The sequence below is a fragment of the Trachemys scripta genome, chromosome 8 (genome assembly GCF_013100865.1).
Source record: "Trachemys scripta elegans isolate TJP31775 chromosome 8, CAS_Tse_1.0, whole genome shotgun sequence".
Lineage (NCBI taxonomy): Eukaryota > Metazoa > Chordata > Testudines > Emydidae > Trachemys > Trachemys scripta.
Genome location: NC_048305.1, coordinates 77,580,219 through 77,604,732, shown reverse-complemented (window position 1 = coordinate 77,604,732; position 24,514 = coordinate 77,580,219). Strand labels below are relative to the sequence as shown.

Below are 24,514 nucleotides of genomic sequence, written 5' to 3'. Positions count from 1 at the left end.
AGTTTCATCATTTTAAACTAAACCAAAATTATGGTTTGAACTACTTGACAGCAGGAGTTAACTTTGAGATGCACATTTATGATATCCTTCCACAACCGTCTGCGTGGCTATACAAAAATCAGTACCTATTTTAATGTGTTTATTTCCTTTGTACACCAGCCATTCATATACCTCATCACTGAAGCACAGGGTGTCATGTTTAATACAGAGATCAGCTATTACCTGGAGTTCTTCTTTGGTAAATACCTAGAATACAAAAAGGGAGGGCCAATGCATTAATCAGTGTATTTAAGATACACTCTGAAATTACAGCTATTATGTTCAACTAGAATGGAAGTCTTACCTTGCCTATAGGGTTGTGAGGAGTATTCAGTATGATAGCTTTTGTTCTGGAATTAAATTTACTTGCAAGTTCAGTGGGATCTAAGACCCAATCAGCACTAGATGCAAAGTTCCCAACAACAGTTTTCTAGAATAGAAATAAATGTCTGTATTACTTAAGTGCAACACACATTCTAGCCCAGACCATGCCTTTCTCCATGCAAAGCCCACAGGAAGACCAAAGTTAGGAAACTATCTGTGCCCTGCTGCAACATGTAGTCAAGAGGAGAAAGCTTCAGCCAATCATGGAGCAGATAGGGAGCATGACCCTTCTAAGCTTCATACAGTTACACATTACAGTGAGAGACATGGCATAAGAACTGCTGGAGTTCACCTATGTTCACAATGACAGGGTCAAAATTTCTTATACAGAGAAATCCCTGCAAGTCTTCAGGATGTTACTAATGCTGTAGAACAGTTATCCCCAGCTCTGCTGCCCACAAAACTGTGGGAGCTCAACTGCACAGAGTGCAGGCATAATGCCTTCCATAGACTGGAAGAATAATACTAGGATGCTTCAATACCCATCCCTCTTGATTTTTGTTCCAAAGAACAAAAGTTTTCTGGTCCTTTCAGTACAACTAATTAGTAGTTTTCTTTCAAATATCTGAGGTGTTGCTATTTGAAAATCAACCACAGAGAAATTGCTCATCTCCATAACTAAAAAGGAAACAGTCATTCCACTTTTTGTGGTAAATGGAAGACCATTCCTAATTTAGTAGGCAGTTTTTGGAATAGAGACTATATGCCATCACTTCACAAGCTGCTGAACAGGATCAGAAACCAACTCTTTAAAATAAAAAATATGTAAACTGTATGGGCATGTGATCACCCTTCCATTATTTTGTGTTTCAAAACTTTTCTGATGATGTCAAACAAAAGGACTTTAGGAGCTTTCAGCATGCAGAAGTTGAATTAAATGGGAAACAGGGCCCTACTCTTTACAACACTTGTAGAACACTATGTCTATAATGCTTTGGATAGCATCACCTCTGAGCCTTATATTGTTGCATTTTATCTCATTTATTATATAGTTGTGTTAAGAAAAAACTAGACAGAAACCATTTCCTATAATGTGATTATCAAATGTTATTAGTCTCACAAAAGAATTGTGAATTTGGTGATTAATAATAATAATTAAAAAAAAAAACATACATATCTCAATGGGATTAAAACAAGTTTTCCTCCTGCCATCTTCACCATGGGCTCATAACAGTCAAAAAATGGCTCTATTATTATCACCTGAAATTAAAACACAGTCAGCAAGACCTAGAATTGAGAAATGACTATGTGTAGTAACATCATATTACTTTCTTCAGATTTACTTTGGCCATATGAATTTACTGTACACCTTGGGCATTCAACCTTGATTTGATAATGCACAATTTTCATCATCTTAGGACATCATATGGCAATGTTCTCAATATGAAAATTAGAGGTACTACTAATTATTGGTAGTACTTCAGAGGTTAGACGTGGGCAGTTCTTCTCAAGTTAGACGCTACAGTTGCTACTAGCATATAATGTTAGAAGTGCTTACAGACAGAGACACAAAAGGTATTAAAATGTGGAGAGAGGAGGCCAAAGGGGTAGTGAACAATGGCAAAGGATTAGGGTAATACGAAAGACTCAAAGAGTGACGGAGACAAAAAGGGAGAGAAGATCAAAGCAACCGGGAAGAGAGAAAACAGAGGAGAACACAAAACAGAAGTAGTCTTAAGGAAAAAAGCCAATGTACCACACCAGAAAAAGCACTTGTCAGTTACAGTGCTTCCCAAAAAGCCATTTCAAGTATTTGGTAGCAGTGGAAAACAAAACAATAATGAAAGGATAAATCATCAGACCTAACATATGAACACAAATACTGGGGTATGATCCTAACTTTAAAAATGCGTATACTTTTTTTTCCCCCTTCACATTGGTACCATATAATAGTCTGAAACAAAATCTGAAATATAATGGCTATTCAAACATTGAGAACAGATACCTTGCACCATATTTAGCTTCTTGATGCAGACAGCAGCCCACAAAGTTTGTAAAATAGGAATCAGTGGGGGTTAACAGCAACAATGATGTAGAAGCTACAAAAAGTACAATAAATAGGAGAGGAGGCCTACATGTTGGTGAATGGGATGGAGGCACTCATGAGACAGTCTCCTTATTGAGATGTGGCCTAGTCCGGGGTCCCCAACGCGGTGCCCACCGTGGCATCTCAGTGCGCCCACGTACTGGCATTTCGGCGGTGATGCCTATTGACGTTGCTGCTTATCGGCGGCATTTCGGCGGATGCTCGTCCGCCACCAGGGTCCTCCATGGCTCGTCGTCTGGCACCCGCCAGACGAAAAAGGTTGGGGACTACTGGCCTAATCTCTAAAAATATTTGCCAGCCCCTCATCTACATGACAGGGCTCTTAATTGTCTGGCATAGGCCAAATAGATAAAACTGCAATTTATATATTTTTAAAAAACATTAAAAACAAAACATCAACATAATTAATTTTATTTTGGTAGCTATAATAAAATACTTCAGATAAAGCTTACTTCATCTCCCTCTTCAATTAACCCCTGTATTGCACTAAACAGAGATCCATATCCTCCCACTGTCACCAAGATGTCTGTGTAAGGGTCAATCTTCCTTCCACAAACCTTCTCATATACCTGGGACAAGGCTTTCACCAGCAATGGATGACCCTGTTCAAAATAAAGAAAAAAACACACTTGGATGTGTGCGCTATGTATTAAGTAATAGGTAATACAGATAACGGATAATAATAATAAAAAAAAAAATCTATCTACACACACATACACGCTTTACCTCTCAATAAATAGAAATAACTGAGGGCAGAATTATTAATAGTTAGGAGATTACTGGGATGATTTAGAGGAGATTTTGTGCTGCAAGTGTTTGATTTCTTTCATACACAAAAATAAAAATGAGGGGTGGGGGGGGGAGGTTGTTTGTTTGAAACAAAGAAAAATACGAGGTGAGCCCCTACACTACTAGGAGTTTTAGCCAAAAATCACTAGTGGGTTTTAAAGGGGTTTGTGGGTGATGGGGAAGGAGGAGAGGTTCAATTTCTTGATTCCTACCAGGAAATTCTTTCTACATCTGATGGTTTTGAGTTCTAAAATGCCAGTTTAGCATCATCCTACCACAAAAGACTTGCATCTGAAGAAGTGAGGTTCTTACCCACGAAAGCTTATGCTCCCAGTACTTCTGTTAGTCTCAAAGGTGCCACAGGACCCTCTGTTGCTTTTTACAGATTCAGACTAACACGGCTACCCCTCTGATACCTACCACAAAAGTAGCTCCAGGAGCCTCTGGGTGTTAGGATAGTTATGAAGGATAATATATGACCCCATTTCATCCCCTCCCCTATAGGGACACAGAGAGGGAGAGGTAACATTGTTTCCTTTCCTTGCACTCCCCCATCTGTCTGTATTGTGATGGGGTATATAGGCCCCCCACTGGCTGGAAAGAGGGTAATGAGAGCCTGTGGGCTCAATAAACCTCAACCCATTACACCTGTGAGAGCTGTCAAGCCTGGAGGGAGGAGATAAAAGAGGAAAAGCCTGGCTTAAGTATCTATCGTTGGTACTGAGATGGGCAGGCCTAGGCCTGCCAGAACTAGACTAAAGGGGACCCTGAACCCAGGCCACAACTGAATTCTTGGGACAATGAAGAAAAAGAAAGAGAGAGAGAGAGAGAGAGAGATTAGAGTGAAAGGTTGAAAAAGTCAGGAACCAGAAGGGGACACCAAGCAGCGAACCCTGGACAGCACTCACTACTCCTTAAAGGCATCTAAGGAGTCTGTGTATTGCCCAGAGGAATTCTGCCTGGAGGCAACTGGATGAGACTGGAAATAGAACCCCATAGTCATAGAGCATCAGAACCTGTCCAGATTCCTCCTCCTGGTGTAATGGATAACCATCTTGGCCAGCACCAGGAGGAAGTTGACAAGGAAGTCTCAACTTTCTAGGGCCTCAGCCCAACTTAGTAGTGGCTAACTGGGAGAAGATGCAGATTTCTTGCGCTAGCCCCTTGAAGAGAGGCCAGCTGGACCCAGCAGAAAACTAGAAACTGCTAGATGCCAGAGTCTCTCTGGGGCACGTAGGCCTCGTATACAGCCTTTGACTTTGCTTTGTTCCCTGTAACTAATTTACTCTCCTATTGAAATCTGAGGCCAGGCTGAGGAAGTAACCTACGGAAGAAGCGAAAGTCTGAATAGACATACCTTAGCAACTTATTGCAGGGTCCCTGGACTGGAACCCACAGGGAAGGGTGGGCCTACTTCCCCTACTGACCCTCTGAGGATGGTGGTGTGGAGATTCCTGGAGACAAGGGCTGGAAGGCCAATACAGCGAAGTCGCATCATACACGCATTTAACTTACGCGAATTCAACTATACACGCTCGGCAAGAAAAATAACAATTTAAATACAGTTGTGCGGGAGATTCCGCCCACCATTTCACTCAATGAAAGTATGCCCCAGAGTGAGCGGGAGATGAGAGACATGAATCTGCTGTTCCCTCAGTCACTCTCGGTTCCTGCATGCCTCTCATAGTGTGAGCATCTCACCGCGCTGAGTGTGATTCTAGTGTTTAAAGATACGTATTTTTCGTACAACATGGCCCCTAAACACAAGCCAACTACTTCATCTGGTGCTCAACCAAAGAAACAGCGATCTGTTCCAACGCTGGAGGAAAAACTGTCTGTGTTAGACTTATTGAGAGACGGTATGTTGGTCTCCAACGTGTCGCGTAAATATGGCTGCAACAAATCTAGCATTCGTGCCATCAAGATTCGAGAGAGAGAAATTCGTCAAGCCGTGGCATCAAGTGCTCCTGTAACTACTAACGTGATGAACCAGGTGCATGATAAGACTTTAGTGAAGATTGAAAAGGCATTACATTTATGGCTGGAAGACATGAACTGTAAACGTGTGCCTATCAATGGCAACACGTTGCGAAAAAAGGCTCTTAGCCTCTATGCGCTGTTCAAACCTCCCGCCGAAGAGGGACAGCCTTCTGACGAGAAGGAATTCAAAGCCAGCCAAAGTTGGCTTAACGGTTTTAGGAACCACTTCAACTTCAAAAACATGCAGACTACTGGTGAAGCTGCATCTGCCAATGAAGAGGCAGCAAAAGCCTATCCCGAACAATTAAAGAAAATCATAGAAGAAAAGGGCTATCTTCCGGAACAAGTATTTCCCCCCCAAATACCACCTCCATCCTCTCCACAAAGGCATGATTTGCTGTTTCAAGGCCACGTACACGAGGCTTACGTTCTCATGGATATGTAGCGCTATGGATGCTGATCCCAATCTTAATGTGATGGAGTGTTTGAAGTCCTTCAACATTGCCAATTGCATCACTAATATTAAACAGGCAATGGATGCAATCAAGCCTGAAACAGTCAATGCATGTTGGTGAAACCTATGGAAAGAACATGTGAATGATTTTAAGGGTTTCCCAACCATTGACAAAGAAGTGAAACACATTGTTCAGGTGACCAGGCAAGTGGGTGGTGATGGCTTCGTCGACATCCTTGAGGAAGAAATTGAAGAATTAATTGAGGGCCATAGAGAAACATTGACTAACGAAGAGTTAGAGGAACTGATAAAATCGTCTACAGAAGACGAAGATGAGGACAACGAACAGGAAGAGCCAGCAAGCTATAATCTTCATAAATTTGCTGAAGTGTTCCAAGCAGCAAAACACTTGAATGATTTAATTTCTGAATATGATCCCTCTATGGAACAAAGCCTCAAAAATCACACATAATATTACGAACGATTTGAGAGCGTATAAAGAAATGTTTGAGCAGCTCAAGAGACAACAGCGACAGTTGCCAAACACCATGTTTTTCAAGAAAAAACAACCAGCAGCAGATGAGCCTACGCAATCAACTTCTCAAGTTGAACCATAGCCAACCACTTCGTCTACGACTCACTCTCCGTCACCTCCGTCTCCTGGATCGACATCAAGCCCTGACGACCCCCCAATAGTGTTGTAAGAGGAAGAGGAAGACTAATCATCGGAGTGTGTACAGCGACCATCTTCATCGTCTCATCATTCATCATACAGGCGCCCATCTTCATCGTCTCATCATTCATCGTCATCGCATCACCATTGTCATAGTCATTGTATCACCACTATCGTCGTCATAGACTAGCAAGAATATCCAGGATGAATGGTGAGTGGTTAGGTTTACTGTTTTCCTTTTTTATTCTTTCATTCTTCCATCTCTCTCTCTCTCTCATGTAATTAAAAATTACAAAATTATATTTTGCATATGTACTCTTTATTATATGCTGTACATTATTGTATACATTATACATATTACTGAACAGAGTTGTATACACAAAACCATGTACAGTATACTGTACTCTATGGGCGATTTAAGGAATTTTCAAGGGTAATTTTGATTATACTCTATTTTTGCCTTAAGCACTGAAACCCCGCATAAGATGCGACTCCCCTGTAAACGTGAAGTTGGACTGAAGACCTGGCATGAAGCTACTGGACTAGTGTTGTACTGGAATTGGATTCCCTGGAAGAGGTGAGACCACAAGTGACCTGGCCAGAGGTTTGGCAGGGTACACATGCTGCACTATAAGATAAAGATATGAGTGAAGGACTCTGCTTTAAATAAACCTACATTGGGGATGTTGATCCGCAGCTGGTAAGCTCTATTACAGAAACCCACGCTTGGGAGGAGGAAGAGGAGCCAAGATGAAAGGGAACAAAGTTATACATCTAACTTAAAACCAAGTCTTAAAGTTTCCCATGTAACAAACTTTCCCCAAAGTTCAATGTACTCACAAAGCCACGTGTGTACTGGTTCAGTCTATCAACTGTCGCTGCCTTGGCTAGCTCTTCTTTAACATAGCTAGGAGGGGATATATCTGGAAGGCCTTGACCAAGATTAACAATTGAGGGGTCTGCAGCCACGTTAGTAAATTCAACCCTAGGGAAAAATGTGTGTTAAAAGTTTTACCAAGAAAATTATCCTGCTCATTTGTCATACTTTAAATATAAAAGCAATGGGCTGAATCCACAGTGGGCCAAATGGCTTCTAGCAAAGGAAAAACCACTAGAGGAGAGGATGGGGCAGTGCAAAGCTACTGGGAACCCCAAGCGTGAGCAGAATCATCTGGTGAGATGGTGTCTCCAGAGCGTATCTCCTGAACAGCCTGTATTGCCAGGACTCATATGGGACCCTGGCTGCAAACAAAAACTGACAACCCCCAACGTACTCCCTGAAGGAAGGCAGCAGTGAAACAATACTGCTGGGGTGAATCCCCCCCACTCAGAACATACTGGATCTTCCTGGAGCAGGCAGGTGCAGTTACTAGGGTGAATCTAACCTGACATGTCTAGCAAACATTTAAGCCAGCAAGACTCACAGCATTAGCCAGTCCTCTCACTGAGGTCTCAAGTATCAGAGGGGTAGCCGTGTTAGTCTGGATCTGTAAAAGCAGCAAAGAGTCCTGTGGCACCTTATAGACTAACAGACTATTGGAGCATGAGCTTTCGTAGGTGAATACCCACTTCGTCGGATGCATGTAGTGGACCACTACATGCATCCGACGAAGTGGGTATTCACCTACGAAAGCTCATGCTCCAATACGTCTGTTAGTCTATAAGGTGCCACAGGACTCTCTGCTGCTTTCACTGAGCTCTGTAAACATTCCTAGTCATACCAGTCTATGGGCCGATTCATACAGTTTGTTAGTTGTTCCATTAAGCCTGCCAAAAGCTAATTATAGAATTTTTTCTCCTTTTATGTGTGCTCTTTCCTTCTGCCCTTCCCTCACCATCCAAATGTTAACCAGATAAAAAATTACAGTTACAGGGTCACAGACACAGCCATCAATAACAGAAATTGCTGCGAAGAGTCTGAGGCAGGATAGTCACTAGCGAGAGGGCACTAAGTGCATTTAAACAATCTGTCCAACCCCTCAGTTAATGTTACAAACTAATGAAATCCCACTAGTTGGCAATGACACACCTGATGCTACTTTGAGACCAATTTAAGCCCTGGATAAAAATATAGTAAAATATATTAGGTTAATTTCTACAGTGACATGTTCAAGATGGTTAAATGAAACCAGTGTAAATTAGCAAAGCTAGGTTGTTCAACAAAACTAATCTATAAATCTGTAGCCCCGTGTTGCCACCATACCTAAGAATCATAGGTGCTGGAACTAGTGGTTTCCATCATATACAGGGTTTACAATTTGGTTCAATAGCTCTCAGCACCCCCAATATACAAACTGTTTCAGCACCCCTGCTGAGAATTACTTTTGTTTTACGTTGGTTCATTCTGCACTTCAGAATTCTAACTTAGTCACAGCTTATGACCTTGTATTGGCTTAATACACATCACCACCACCACATTTGGCCCACTGAATCTATCTTCTAGGTATGCGTGTGGATACAATTCAGCACCAGGGATAACAAGAGTTGTATATCTCTGTGGTGCTGGATAAATAATCAATTTAGAAAAGATAACACACTAGTTGATTTTTAGAATTCTGCATATATTTGAATATGTCACTTACCATACATTGACATCAAGCCCTTCGATTCGTTTTGCGTTTTTGTGCTTGAAGGCCATTGTCTACAAGATCAAAATATATAGACAAAGGGGTTTTGTTAAGAATTACAAAGTCTTATATTGTTAGACATTGTAACATTGCATGAGAAACCCTCTCCTATGCCCTTTCAAAGATACCATAACTGAACAAGTTCAATAATATAACATTGCTGATATTATAAAAGCCTTAATGGATCATAATAGCTTGAGTTCAGTCTAACATGAAAATAAACAAAATACCCTACATTATGACTTACCCCTACACAAACGCACTGAAGTCAGGGCAGGGATGGAGGTCACGGCAGAATTTAGTGCAACAGCATTTGCCAGTGACCTACAAATGGGAAAAAAGGGTTTGAACCCTTTTTTTTAAAAAAAATATAAAGATCTGAAGGGCTGAGTGACTTTCCTCCCTTTCCGATCTGAAAATCTGTATTTTCTACACAATTTTCCCTAGAAAAATCTATGGGTGAGTTCAGAACAGGTAGGATTATGACATCAGAAATACCATGGAAATAAAACATGATTCTGTTCTATACAGTTTCTCATACTATGCTCATCTCCAGAGTATTTGAGCACCATTTAGTAGTGCACATCTGTTCTGGTGTTTGGTCATCCTCTTGCCCCCGGAGAGAACTATGTGCATCTTTTTCTATCAGTTTGTTTTATTTATTTATAAAAGGGCTGTAGATTAGTCACAGTTAACTCACATGATTAACTCAAAAAAATTAATCACAATTAATCACACTATTAAACAATAGGATACCAATTGAAATTTATTAAATATTTTGTATGTTTTTCTACATTTTCAAATATATTGATTTCAATTACAACACAGACTACAAAGTGTACAGTGCTCACTTTACATTATTATTTTTATTACAAATATTTGCACTGTAAAAATGATAAACAAAAGAAACAGTATTTTTCAATTGCACCACAGTACTTGTATAACGTGCATCTCTTTATTGTGAAAGTGCAACTTACAAATGTAGATTTTTTTGTTTCATAATTGCACTCAAAAACAAAACAATGCTATATTTTAGAGCCTACTAGTCCGCTCAGTACTACTTCTCATTCAGTCAATTGTTAAGACAAACAAGTTTACATTTTACAGGAGATAATGCTGCCCACTTCTTATTTACAATGTCACCTGAAATTGAGAACAGACATTCTCATGGGACTTTTGTAGCTGGCATTGCGAGGTATCTACCTACCAGATATGCTAAACATTTGTATGCCCCTTCATGCTTCGGCCACCATTCCAGAGGATATGCTTCCATGCTGATGATGCTCATTAAAAAAAAATAATGTGTTAATTACATTTGTGACTGAACTCCTTGGGGGAAAACTGCATGTCCCTGGTTCTATTTTACCCGCATTCTGCCATATATTTCATGTTATAGCCGTCTCGAATGATGACCCAGCACATGTTATTTGTTTTAAGAACACTTTCACTGCGGATTTGACAAAATGCAAAGAAGGTACCAATGTGAGATTTCTAAAGATAGCTACAGCACTCGAACCAAGGTTTAAGAATCTGAAGTGCCTTCCAAAATCTGAGAGGGATGAGGTGTGGAGCATGCTTTCAGAAGTCTTAAAAAGAGCAACACTTCGATGCAGAATCTACAGAACCCGAACCACCAAAAAAGAAAATCAACCTTCCGCTGGTGGCATTTGACTCCGAGGATGAAAATGAACATGCATCGATCCGCATTACTTTGGATCATTATCGAACAGAGCTCATCATCAGCATGGATGCATGTCCTCTGGAATGGTGGTTGAAGCATGAGGGACATATGAATCTTTAGCGAATCTGGCATGTAAATATCTTGTGACACCAGCTACAACAGTGCCATGCGAACACCTGTTCTCACTTTCAGGAGACACTGTGAACAAAAAGCAGGCAGCATTATCTCCTGCAAATGTAAACAAACTTGTTTGTCTGAGCGATTGGCTGAACAAGAAGTAGGACTGAGTGGACTTGTAGGCTCTGAAGTTTTACATTTTTGTTTTTGAATGCAGTTATTTTTTGTACATAATTCTACATTTGTAAGTTCAACTTCCATGATACATAGATTGTAATACAGTACTTGTATAAGGTGAATTGAAAAATACTATTTATTTTGTTTTTTACAGTGAAAATATTTGTAATCAAAAATAAAAATAAAGTTAGTATCATACACTTTGTATTCTGTGTTAGAATTGAAATCAATATATTTGAAAACGTGGAAAACATCCAAAATATTTAAATAAATGGTATTCTATTATTAACAGTGTGAGACATCGCAATTACTTTTTTTAATTGCTTGACAGCCCTAATTATATTTTATATAATATATATAGCTATTTGTTTGTTAGAGAAGGCAAGGTCAAAGACATGGACATTGCACTTGGAGCAATTTGCAATACTCATCAAGATTCATTGAAAGTATTTTTATTCATACTACTCAAAACTTTTTAACACTTAATCTCAAACACTGGGGAGAAAACGTTTTGTTATAAACACACACGCTCTTGAATTAGGGGCTGAGAAAATTCACATATAATAGACCTCCAAGGATCCTTCCTATAAAACCAGGGATAACCAGACCTGATATTTGTGGTATCTTTAAGGTTTACAAACACAACAACATACACCGAAAGAGAGAGAAAGCAGGAAAAACTCTTCTGGCCTTCTTCATACAGTCTAACAAAGAATAAAAGCGCAAACCCATTCCCCCTGCCCCCCGCTTTATAGTGCAGACAGTAACTCAATGATAGAACTCAATAACTGTGTTAAGATCATGCCTGCATAAAGTGTGGGATCAGAAATCAGTGAACCAAAACTTTTGTGTCAGAAACTAGGCCTAACTGGTGGACAAAAATATTGAGGGGATGGGATATTCCACCCATCGTTACCTTTCAAGGTCCTTCAAAAAAGCGACTTAGGGCTGTCAAGCAAACTTCACCATTATGGCTGCCACCCCCACTGTCTCCTGGAACCCATGACCATCTTCATCCTAATCCCTCCTAACCATGCTGGGCTAGAGAGAGGGAGCCAGATGACATCACCACCTCCAGAAGTTTCAGCTAAATCCTGAACACAACCTGGGATGTAAAACTTCACTCCCCCCACCCCCACTGTGCTCTTTTCCTTACATACCACGTTTCTTTTCTTTCCTATCGCTCTCCCCTTTCTCCTTCTGTCTAATATGAGCCTGGCTTAGTCAGCCGAGACTGCATATTTTGCAACACTGCTGTGAGCCTATGACCAGAGAGGCAGCTAAAAGTAATGCCCAAAGCACCCCAATGCTGGAATGAGCTTGTTGAGTCCCAGAATGGCTAATAAGATGGTGTGCCGTGCCTGTTTTCTCCAGCAGTGAGGTTTGCAAGTGAAAGTCAACTTCAGAGACAAAAGCTACATTTTCTTTGCTATTCTTTTCTCTCCCCCTTTGTTTGTGTCTTATTTTTTCCTCTTAGGAAATGGGATTTGACTTTAATAGCAGCAATAGCAGCTCCAGCCCATCTCAACTAACTTCTTCTCTTTCCACCCAAAATGACAGTTACTTCAATCTTTGATACCACCTAAGAGATTGTCAAACCACCTCTCCAGGTAAAGGGAAGGGAACAAGGGATTTTGTAAAACAAAAGCCTTATTCAATACTTTACATTTCAAATGCTTTAACTGTTTTTCATTCTTTTTCTGTATCTATAATAAAGTCTTAGAAAGATTTTAATGGTGTGTTTGCCATGGTATTGTACTAAGGAGGCTGAGGTCTTTGTATGCCAAACCCCAAACCTTGTTTAAAACTGTTTAATGTCGGACAGTATCTGGGTTATATTAACACCTTTGGCCCAATTATTCCATCTAATTCAATACTAACAGGCCCCAATCCTGCAAACATACAGATGCTTAACATTATTAGTGTAAGTAGCCCCCACTGGTTTTGACTGGACTGTTTGTGCTAGTAAAGTTAAGCCCATGTTGCAAGTGTTTGCAGGATAGGGGCCTATGATGTCAAATCACTTCTTTCACTATAATTTTATTGCACAGGCCAGATTCTAATCTCAGACACATGGCACAAATTTCAACGAAGTTCAGCATACCACAGGTCCCATTTATCCCAACAAGACATCAAATCCTTTTTGGAGAACTTGGCAAGTGAATGTGCCAAGGGACATATCCAAATTGTGGTTAAAAGGGAGTTTGGGTTAGATATGGTCCTTTACCAGAAAACTCTGGCATATGCAGGTGTCTAAAAGAGTACTCAACCTCTGTCCTGATGAGCACAATGCACTCTGAGATTAGTGTTTGGCTATAATACACCCCCCAATAATATGAATATTTTATCAAGCCCTTTTCAAATAAGCACTTCTGGCAGCTTCCCTGTTTTCACATGCTAGACTACTTTTTTTTTTACTATGTAGAACTGAGAAGTCTAGCGCTGAATCTCTCTAGTTAATCAGAATTCTGTGTGGTCCAGTGGGTAGCTCATTGTATTGACCAACTCTTAAGATCACTTCAATTAGCTAACCACAACTGGCTGATCAATAGCAGGATTGTAATGACTGAATTATAGTAAGTTTAAACGGTACTAAATCTCTCTCTCCTGGCTGAAATCTTACTGAGAACTAAAAGATTCAGCCTTCATATCACAGAACATTGTATGTTCAATTGTTAATAATTAGAGCTTTCTCTCCCTATGTACCTTGATCTTAACTTTGATTCTGATGTCATAAAATGGAATTGATGACCCGGTATTGGCTATCAAGGGCCTCAGCTCAGTTTTGGATTCTAGCTCTGCTTACTTCAACTTTTAAAAGGCCAAGCAATTAACTGAAATTATTAAAATGAGATATAATTAAGAGAACGGGGCTTTCTTCCAGGGAGAAGAAAAAACACTGCTGAAGTGTGTCCAGATGCTAGTGAGAATGCTGAGAATTTCCCTATTTTATATCATACACCACTCTTTCAATTACATGATTGGTTCCCCCATCCTTCAAGCTAAGGAATGGAAGTGATTTATTTAAGATGAAGTGCTAGCAGAGTCTTAATCACCTGAAGTGGATCAGTGTTAAGCAACACAAAGTATTCCCCCTTCAAGATCTAAATTCATGGCCTCCAAGCACATCCAGACCCTATTAGCAATGGTTGTTTTAGAAAGGAGATGAATAAGAGGGGACATGACAGAGAAGGTGCTATTTACCTTTTCTTATAATAGAAGTACAAGGAGACACCCAATGAAAGTGAAAGTTTAATATGGATAAAAGGAAGTACTTTTACACAATGCATAATTAACCTGTGGAATTCAATGCCATGAACTATTATTGAAGCCAAGAACTTAACAGGATTCAAAAAAAGGATCTGTATGGACAATGACAACACCTACGCCATTATTAGATAAGATATAAAACACAATGCATATAAAATAATCCTGCTCCAGGGCATAAGCCAACTTGGCTTGGACTTTAAGAAACTTCCCCCAAGGGGAATTTATTCTATAACTGTACACTATGGGGGTCTTGCACCTATTTCTGAAGTATCTAGTGATGGCCACTGTCTGAGACCAGGATGCTGGACTGATCCAGTAACGTAATTACTATATTCCATTACACTGTCCCTAGCATCTCCTCCATCATGGTGAAAAACTGCACCTTCTTTTGACAAAGTTAGATATAAAATGGTGTCACATGATTCCATAAGCAACTTAAATGAGACTTCAAGAATATATTGTAGACAATACACTTAATCAAGTATAGCTCTCTCTCAAGTACCCGTATAGCTAGCTCCTATTGGCATAGTATCTGAGGACCTGCAACACTCCTGTGAGAAATACTATTATCCCCATTTTATAGATGGGAAATGGAGGCCCAGATCCACAAAGGGACTTAGGCATTGCAACACCTAAGCTTTAGGCACCTACAAAAATCACTAGAACAACAGTGGGATCCACAAAGCCTAGGTTAGGCATCTAGGGTCCCTATACAATCAATGGGGAGAGATACGCACCTAAGAATGTAATCGACAAATGCCAGCATGCTAGATGGGAAGCACATAAGCTAGCCAATGGGAGATGCCTATGAAAGATGTGTGTTCTAAGCCCCACCCCTATCAAAAAGTTAGGCGCTTAAGTGCAGGGAAGTACCTATCTCTGCTTGCAGTCCACAGCTAGGAACCTCTCTCCTGAAGTCAAGTGGCTTAGGTGTCTAGGCAACTCTTGTAAGAAATGCCAGAGGAGAAGGTGGTTGTGGTGGGAGACCTAGGTTCAATTCCCCCCTCCACATGAGGGGGAAAGAAGATCTGAACAGGGGTCTTCTACCTCTAAGGAGAGTACACTAACCACTAGGCTAGACGATATTCAAATGACTGAGCGCTCGCAGTCTCTCTTGTTGAAGGTGTTCCACATTAGAAAGACTGAGATACCCATGTTACAATATCACATAGCCTAGTGATTAGACAACTCTCTTGAGAAGTGGGAAATCCCAGTTCATATCCTCTCTCCCCATCGGGCAAATGGGAGACCTGAACCTGGGATCCCTGCATCCCGAATGAGTGCTCTAATCACCACGAGGGAGGCATCACCATCACCTCTTTGATTTTGAATGGGGCCTGATCTGGTAGGCATATTCTGAGCATACATATTGGACTGGGGCTGGTCAGCAAATGTCTACCATCCCCTGGTTTGTGGATTGTACTAGGGCTTAAGCAGGAGATGAACATCCAGATACCTAGAGTGAGGCAGCAGTGCACATGCTCAGAAACAGGTGCCTAGGGAACTTCTACAGTGAAAAATTTAGGGACCAAGTGAGTTTAGACAACTACAGAGTTAGGTGACAGCAATGAATTGCCATGGTCTAAAACTGTGAGTTAAGCACTTAAGTCCCTTTATGGATCTGGACCAGAGAGACTGACTTACCCAAAGTCACACACGAAATCTATGGTAAAGCAGGGAACTGAACCCATCTCTTGAGTCCCAGGTTAATGCCTTAACCACGGGACCATCTTTCCTCCCCAGTGTCCACTAATATTGCCTTAAAGAATGAAACAGATATGTAGAACAATAACCATGCTAGTGTGGTTTAATATTTGATTGATTTGAACAATAATTTATTGCAGTTTTCATATTAAATGTCTGGGATTAAGGCAACAAAAAATGGAGAAAACATGCTGCTTTGTGGACTTCCTCACAGAACATGGATGAAACTTAAACTGCCTGGCAAAAATTTCATTTTTATCATCAGTTCAGTGAACTAAACCAAGTAGACTTCCAATCCAATATATACTTACCGGCAGCATCACAAAATAAGTGCATCTCTAAAATAAATACAGCATGACATATATATAGTGTAATCTATAAACTGATGGAATACATACTGCAGAGGTCGAAAATCTGAAGAATCTTACAGGATAAACTGTCTTCAGTAGCTGTATCCTAATGCCAAGGCAGTTGAGGCTTTGCTGAACAAAAAACATGCCTGCACAATAATTTATAAGATTAAAAAAAAGGTAAGCCTTTATCTAGTACTTACAGATGCAAGACCAGAAATGTGCATTTCCTATACAAAGTTAAGCAATTTTAGAGCCTGAGATTTTTCTTCTCCCAACCCTACCCACACCCACCCTAGTAGCTTATTTCCTTATCATACCTAAATATAGGGGTGAAGCTTTTTAAATAGTGAGTTTGCAAGACATTTTTTAATATAATGTAAAAGGAAGTTTTAATCTATTTGACAGAGCTGAATTAAATAATGGTCTCTTCACCAAGAGATGGATGAAAATAAAACAAAAACCTAAATCCAAAGTCTATACAGCTAGGGGATTGATAATAGGATATGGAAACTTGTTTCTAGTCCACTACTTCAAATCCAGCCAGGTCAGGAGCAACTAAAAATTACCATCATCTGATGGCTCTTCATTAGCATATTTGAAACAAGTTAGTGGTTGCAGATGGATTTTTTATGAACAAGTGTTCACATAGCAAACAAAAAAGAAAAAAAAAATTACTATCACAGTTGGTAGTGCCCATCTGAGAAAAAGGCAACTGATTTTAAAGTACTAAGAATCCATCCTTGAAAAAAATCAGTCCCCTTTAAGGTGTGTCAAATTTGGTAAGCCAAAATTGAGACGCCTAAAAAAAAAATCACTAGTTAATGTGGAAATCAAGACCTATATATTATTTAGTTACTTTTATATAAAAGTAACTATCAAGTTTAAACTGGTTTGGCAAACATCAAATTTATCAGAGCATAAAATAATATACTTACAGAAGACATTTTGTAGAGAGTAACAGACCATTCACTGACCTGAAAAAATGAGCCCAGTAAATCATGACCACAAAAAAGAAGGAATAAAAGCTGGTACTACAGGACAGCCACTTTTAGAATGTGTATTTAAGTAAATGTATTGGATGACAATGTCAAAATGATTGTTTTTCTCTAATAACTTCCAGTGTAACCTAACTGACCTACTTCAGAACTGTAACGTCACAGCAATATAATTATTAACTTTGTACTGCAAAGCTCAATGATTAGAGAACAGGAAAACTACAGACTGTATATCCAACGGGGGATGGAGAGAGATGTTAAAGGGAATCTGAGAAATAATGTCTTAAAAAAAAAATAGAGAGGTAGGCTGCCTATATGTACCTAAACTAGAAAGATTTAGTGGACTACAAATGCAATGGAAACTATGCAAATAAAACGGAAAGGGTCTGATTTAATTCCAGAAGAGCACAGAACTTCAGCATTGAGGACAGATCCTCTGTCAAAGACAAATGATTGTACCTTGTCCTTAAAGTGTGGTTCATACCAAAAAAATATTCTTTTTTTTAAAAGCATCTTGAACTTTCATATGTATTGTTTCAATGACTCCATATCAAATGTGTCCCGTTAAAAGTATACCGATTCCCAACCACCACTATATGCCAGAACTACAAACTTTATCACAGTCCTGAGGGCCAAAATAGGTTCTTTCCATCACATGCAGCCATCACCAGTCATAAGAGTTCTGCAGGCCAAATTAGACCCTCACTGACATCTGCGCAGTCTTACTACCTTCAAAAATTTGCAAAGGTGTAGCTGATTGGAACTCAGTAAACAATTCTGTCGATGATCAACAAATAGAAATAGTATCCAGTAGCCTCATCAGCTCTGTGAACTGCTGGGCTAACAGAAAAAACACAACAAAACCTATTTTTGACACTAAAGTCAGCAGATATGACTGAATATAGAAAAGAAACAGGTCTGCTGAGTTTGATTTGTATCTTCTCTTCCTTTACAGACATTTTTCAGAATAGCACTTAGTCCATGTGATATGATCATTTATAGTAACTGTGAAATCAGCCCAGATTTTGAAGGCCCCTGTATGTATATTTAATTTATTTTATGAATACAACTCTACCTCGATATAACACTGTCTTCGGGAGCCAAAATATCTTATCGCGTTATAGGTGAAACCACGTTATATCGAACTTGCTTTGATCCCCTGGAGCGCGCAGCCCTGCCCCCCCCCCCCCCCGGAGCGCTGCTTTACCGTGTTATACCGAATTCGTGTTATATCGGGTCGCGTTATATCAGGGTAGAGGTGTATATTAGTATAAACACCATGGATAGCACTGATTTTATAAGATTACACAATAGCACTATTTTTCCAACTGCTAGGCATAGACAGCCTTCCTCTAGTTCTCATGCAGCACTGCATCAAACATTTTCAGCAGTTATTCCACACTGAAGCTTGTCTGCTTTGCACTGCTGTTGCTGAGTTAACAGGAACAGAAGCAGAAGATGAGACCAGAACAAAAGAATAAACAAGGACTGAAATCTTGCAAATCCTTATGCACACGAGTAAGTTTTCCCATGAGCGAAGTTACTTGTGCATGTAAGTGATTATTACAACAGGGTCAAAAATGTTGTACACCAAAAAAGAAAGTATGATAAGCACCATAATGGACAAGCAAGCTGAAGTCTGAGCACAGCAAGAGGTAGCATGCATTATGATGTAGTACAGAGCAGCAGTCCTGGATTCCTGCCGATATTTGACTGCTATCAATAAGAACATCTGGAATTAAAAATTGGGAGACCTTTGTTATCACCATTAAAATACACCAAATTGTGAAAGTTTTATGAAAGGCACAGTGGGGAAAAATTATCAACATTTTGTTGAACAATATCAACAGAGAAAGCCCAGAGTCTCAGCATGCAATAACTACCAAACTAGACTTGTTAGATAGCCTCTGTTGGTGCCACGTTTTGGTTTATTTGTTCAGATTTAAAGGGGACCATTATTTAGATTGTGCAAGTGTGTTTTGAGCCCATCAGAAATATTTTTCTTCTCCCTCTTGTAACACAGATTAACTCCTTCCAAACAGAGTCTTCTCCAGCAGGAAGAGCAAGCGGTTACTTTATAAGTCCATACTCTGCTCTCAGGAGAAAAGCAAAGGCAACATGACCTGCTATGTGTTTGCCTCCACATAAACCTACACACTTAGTTCTGTGTTGTACAAGATAGACTGATATATTCTATAGGATCAAGGGGGATTTTTAAATGTTATTTTTAAGGTGAGTTCAGTTCTGGGCTCTGTCACTTTAAACAGTTTGTCAATTAATTTGCTCTGAGTGGGAGTTGAAACACTTTATAAAGCCCCAGAATAAACCTTTATTTGACAGGATACTGGGCTTGATGGACCTTTGGTCTGACCCATTATGGCCGGTCTTATGTTCCTATGTTATGTTCTTGCTCGTGAAAATGCAGAGCTTCTTCCAGCTCAAAAACATTAAACTCCATTATTGCAGTGTACTACAATTCTAGAAGTGTTCTCAATCATAGTTATGCTAATTTGAGATGTTCTTTAGAAATAAAAATGTTGGTCTTTATGTGGGGGGGGGGCGGTGAGGTGTTAAATTATTGTCTCTTAAATTTGTTTTCTCTTTTTGCACTAGGTGGCCAGACTACCTGGGGACGGCTTCCTGTATGGGCAAGAAGCAGTAACTGGGAGCCCCAAAGTGTTCAGCAGTGGATGAGAAGATCTGACACTTGGGGCCCAATTTTCACAGAAGCGGAGGACCTCTGGTTGTAATCAAAGGGCGCTTTGGATGTTCCGCGATTCTGAAATTCAAGCCCCTGATGCCTCTAGGCCCTAGAGTGAAGCTACCTGGAAGAGAAAAGAACTAGTGGCTGCTCTTACGGTCTCCTCTTATTGGCAATCCCTAGTGCTGCCCTCTCGTTCTCCTGCTCCCCTATCATTCAAGTAAATTGCCTCTGGTCTTGGTCTCATGCTGCTCCTCAGTTCTCTGCTCAGCATCTGTATCCCACTGCCTGGTACACAACTGAACACCTTTCCTCTCTAACCAAGATCAGATCCCAACCACCCCTACTCTGCACCACCTACCCACAACCTGCTCTCCAGCACCTGACTCCTCCTGGCAAAGTAACCCAGTATCAGACCTAACATCATCTGCACTATCGCTCAACCTCCTGACCAAACAGGATCTTCAAGGTAGTTCATGTATGGGTCTGTAACCAGAACACGGAGCTATCTAGTGGGAAAAGACAAGAAGTTAGATCAAAATAAAGTTAACTTGTGTGAGGGAGAGGATTTGTTTGTTTTGTTCTTTTAAATAAAAGACCAAAAGCAACACTTCACTTTCCAGCTATCTTTCAATTTTTGTAACAATTCTAATTCCCTTTAAAGTTCATTGTTCTCGAGCTTGAAGAAACTCTCCTGGGCCTTGATCCACAGAGTTAAGCCTGCATGTAGTTTTATATTGTGAGTAGCCCCATTTCCTTGTGTGCTTTGGTGAGGAAGATGATACTCAAAAATACTAAAAACACTTCAGTCCTCAAAATAATGTATATTTACATTTTCTGTTGGACTTGCAAATATAGGAGCTTGTCAACATCTCAAACCAGCTTTCTCTCCTGTTTTCAAGTGCTTCAAGGACCAAACCTAAGATTTGTGCCTTCATATGTGGCTGCTATGTCTGGGGCATAGAGGCTTAAGGCAAGGAAAGGGTCTCCTCTGACTGAGTTCACGCCAAGATTTTACTTATACCCTTTATAAAATACAAGATAGGTCAACCCAAGAGATTATCCATTGTCCAATTATTGCTAGAGTTAACATTAGGGGGGTACGGTCAGGACAGGCAGGCCATTCCCTGGAAGGACACACAAGTCTTTGATGTGCATGAAAGCCCATTTTTATGTTGTCATCCTGGGCAAGATTCATCATTTTTGTTTCCATATTAGATTCATATTGCATGAGAAGAGAACATAAAATGTACTGTATGGCATGGAGCTGAGTTGTCATTTTAATTTCCACTCTAGCTTTAGTATTTAGTGGGTTAATATTATATTTGTTTTCATGCTTTCACTGATAACTGCCTAATCACTTCTGATTATTTTCATCCTGAAGCATGTAACATTTGCAGCACAGAAATGGAAGGCCCTGTGGCTGCAATCCTGCAATCTGATTGGCATGAGCTAACCCCCTTAAATTCATATGGAATTTCATTGACCTCAATGGGCTACACATGGGTGTAACCTTGCAGTATGAGGGCCTAAGTGCTTTCAACATAAATTTTTTTTCCTATGATTTAGCAGAGTAACATGAAGAATTGCAGAAATGCTTTCACAGTGAAATAAAGGCCATATCACTGAGACACACCTGCCTTAGGGTAGGTTTACACTACAAGCTTTGCAGCAGCACTGTGACTATACCACTGTAACAGTAAATCCTGTATATAATGGTAACCACTTCAAGCCAGGGGGTGCTGTAGCATCCCCCACAGCCCTAGTTCCAGCACCTATGCTCATGTAGTTGCTCTATGCCGACAAGTCAACGTAATAAAACCACCTCCATGAAACTCTCCCATCGACATAGCACTGTGCACACTACCACTTATGCTGGCGAAACTTATGTTGTTGTTGGGGGTGGGGGGGTTCCACACCCGAGTTACATAAATTTTGCCGACATAAGAGGTGGTGTAGACATGGCCTAAATCCACCTCCTGGTAGCTAGATGGATGGAAGAATTCTTCCATAGACCTAGCTGCATTTATAGAGGAGGTCAGGTTGACCTAACTATGTCACAAAGGGTGTGACATTTTCCACAGCCCCATTCAATGTAACTAAGGGTATGTCTTCGCTACCCGCCAGATTGGCGGGTAGTAATCGATCTATCAGGGATCGATTTATCGCGTCTAGTCTAGACACGATAAATCGATCCCCGAACGCGCTCCCCGTCGACTCCGGAACTCCACCAGAGCGAGAGGGTATAGCGGAGTTGACGGGGGAGCCGCAGCCGTCAATCCCGCGCTGTGAGGACCCCAGGTAAATCGATCTAAGATACTTCGACTTCAGCTACACTATTCACATAGCTGAAGTTGCATATCTTAGATCGATCCCCCCACCCCAGCGTAGACCAGTCCAAGGTCAGCCTAAGTTGTAGACCCAGTCTGAATCAGCTACAATGCCAGTACCTCCATTTCAGTTTTGTTGGGATGCCCACAAGCCATCAGCCACTCCATAAATGACAGATTTATTTATTTAGGATTGTCGCACATGGTTAGATTTGCAGCCTGATTTTGAGCCTCAACATATTGGTATTTAGAGATCGTTATAGCGATAGAGGCAAAAATCTAGAACCAGCTTTGGAACCATTCTCTGAAGTTTGGGGAGTAGAAGACAGTGGGAAATGTCCCCCAAACAAGCCTGGGAGCTCTCGGGGGCTCTCTAGAGCCCCCCCCCCCCCCCGTGCTCCCCCTCCCCGTAGCCTGGGGGCTCTCTGCTGCNTTGCTGCCCCCCCCCGTGCTCCCCCTCCCCGTAGCCTGGGGGCTCTCTGCTGCCCCCCCGTGCTCCTCCTCCCCTGTAGCCTGGGGGCTCTCTGCAGTCCTCCCCTCTCTCCCCGCAGTCTGGGGGCTCTCTGTAAGTTCCTCCTCGCGGGCGCAGCCCCCTGCCTACCACTGGCGGCTGCTCGGCTCTGCGGAGTCCGCAGGAGCCCGGGAAATGGCTGGAAGGGAGCGAGGCGCGGGCGGCAGGCCGAGGCCAGCTGTCCCCTTACCCCGGGTCCGCGCGCGGCCTCTCCCAGGCGTAGCATGTGCGGCGGCCCAGCCAGCCTGAGCAGGGGACACGCAACTCACCGTCTCCGCTTCGCCCAGCCCCGGCGCGCCCGACTTGAGAGGGGCGGGGACAGGGAGAGAGGCAAGGCCGGGGCCTTTTTCTCTAGGCGACTGTCTGTGCCCGGGCCGGTTCCCCTCCCGTTTGTGACCCCGTCACTGCCCCTAAGGACCCATCCCAGCAGAGAAATGCCCCGCCGCACGGCCGGGCGCGCTCCTTGCCCACTCCACGCGCGTCCCCCACCCTATAGATCAGTGGTTTTCAAACTTTTTTTTCTGGTGACCCAGTTGAAGAAAATTGTTGATGCCCGTGACTCAGTGGAGCTGGGGATGAGGGGTTTGCGGTGAGGGAGCGGCTCAGGGCTGGGGCAGAGGGTTGGGGTGAGGGCTGTGGGGTGGGGGTGCTGGCTCTGGGGTGGGGCTGGGGATGAGGGGTTTGGGGTGCAGGAAGGAGCTCTGGGTTTGGGGAGGCTCAGAGGTGGGGCAGGGGGTTGCATTGTAGGAAGAGGTCAGGGGTTTGGCTGGGGGTGCAGGCTCTGGGGTGGGGCTGGGGATGAGGGGTTTGGGGTGCAGAAGGGGCTCTGGGTTCGGGGGGGGGTCTCAGGGGATTGGGGTACAGGCTTACCTCTGGCAGCTCCCAGTCAGTGGCGGAGCCAGGGTGCAGAGGCAGGCTTCCCACCTGTCCTGGCACTGCAGACCACGCTGCGCCCGGAAGCAGCCAGCTGCAGGTCCGGCTCCTAGGTAGAGGAACCGCAAGCAGCTCCTTGTGGTTCTCACCCGCAGGTACTGCCCCCCCCCCTCACTCATACACACACACACACACACACACTGCCAGTGCTCAGGGTGGGGACTGCACACGGAGCCCTGTGGGGCCCCACCACCTTCTGCCTAGGAGCCGGATCTGCTGGCCACTTCCAGGGCACAGCGCGATGTTGGAACAGGTAGGAACTAGCCTGCCTAAGCTCTGCAGCACCGCTGACAGGACTTTTAACAGCCCAGTTGGTGGTGCTGACCAGAGCCGCCGCGACCCAGTGCCTTCCATTCCACGACCTAATTCTGGTTCACGACCCACGGTTTGAAAACCCCTGCTATAGAGCAACCAGGGCACGTGACCCCCTCCCCCCCCAAACAGATGCAGGGACCTCTCTCATCTCCTCTACAACAGGTGTCATGCCCCCACCCCATTACAGCAACAAGATGGGGATTAATCCTTCAATCCCTACATGGAACAAGCAGGGTATGTACCCAGTTCTGAAGGCAGCACAGAATTAAGGGTTGTGAGTGATTAATATTTTATTAATGTTCATAAAGAATTATTAAAAAATACAAAATGGTAAACAATGTTCAGCTTGTGTGTGGTACCAAATACCATACAGGTTACAGGATAGCACGGTGTTGTAATTGTAAGGGTCCTGACCCAAAAAGGAGTTGCAGAGG

At 42.0% G+C, this 24,514-nt stretch overlaps 1 protein-coding gene and 1 long non-coding RNA gene across 15 annotated transcripts in view; one reads left to right on the top strand and one right to left on the bottom strand.

Moving 5' to 3' along the window:
- The window catches only part of KYAT3 (kynurenine aminotransferase 3), a 36,273-nt gene extending 13,028 nt beyond the window's left edge, over positions 1 to 23,245 (bottom strand). Inside the window, exons 1-9 of one of the 14 annotated variants that reach the window (XM_034778326.1) lie at positions 23,023 to 23,232; positions 17,231 to 17,269; positions 16,341 to 16,441; positions 8,949 to 9,007; positions 7,207 to 7,351; positions 2,923 to 3,072; positions 1,537 to 1,623; positions 344 to 469; positions 126 to 246 (exon numbers count right to left, since the gene is read on the bottom strand). In XM_034778326.1, the coding sequence (XP_034634217.1) occupies positions 126 to 246; positions 344 to 469; positions 1,537 to 1,623; positions 2,923 to 3,072; positions 7,207 to 7,351; positions 8,949 to 9,007; positions 16,341 to 16,441; positions 17,231 to 17,261 (820 nt within the window). In that variant the 5' untranslated portion in view covers positions 17,262 to 17,269; positions 23,023 to 23,232. Of the gene's footprint in view, positions 1 to 125; positions 247 to 343; positions 470 to 1,536; positions 1,624 to 2,922; positions 3,073 to 7,206; positions 7,352 to 8,948; positions 9,008 to 9,240; positions 9,260 to 16,340; positions 16,442 to 17,230; positions 17,421 to 22,922 lie in introns of those variants that run through there. The other 13 variants (XM_034778327.1, XM_034778329.1, XM_034778332.1 and 10 more) reach the window with 13 other exon arrangements.
- Positions 6,847 to 21,030, top strand: LOC117881280. Its single transcript, XR_004646748.1, has 4 exons — positions 6,847 to 6,943; positions 12,446 to 12,578; positions 19,314 to 19,522; positions 19,904 to 21,030. It is a non-coding gene; the product is annotated as an uncharacterized LOC117881280 (long non-coding RNA).
- Positions 23,246 to 24,514: the final 1,269 nt, after the last annotated feature.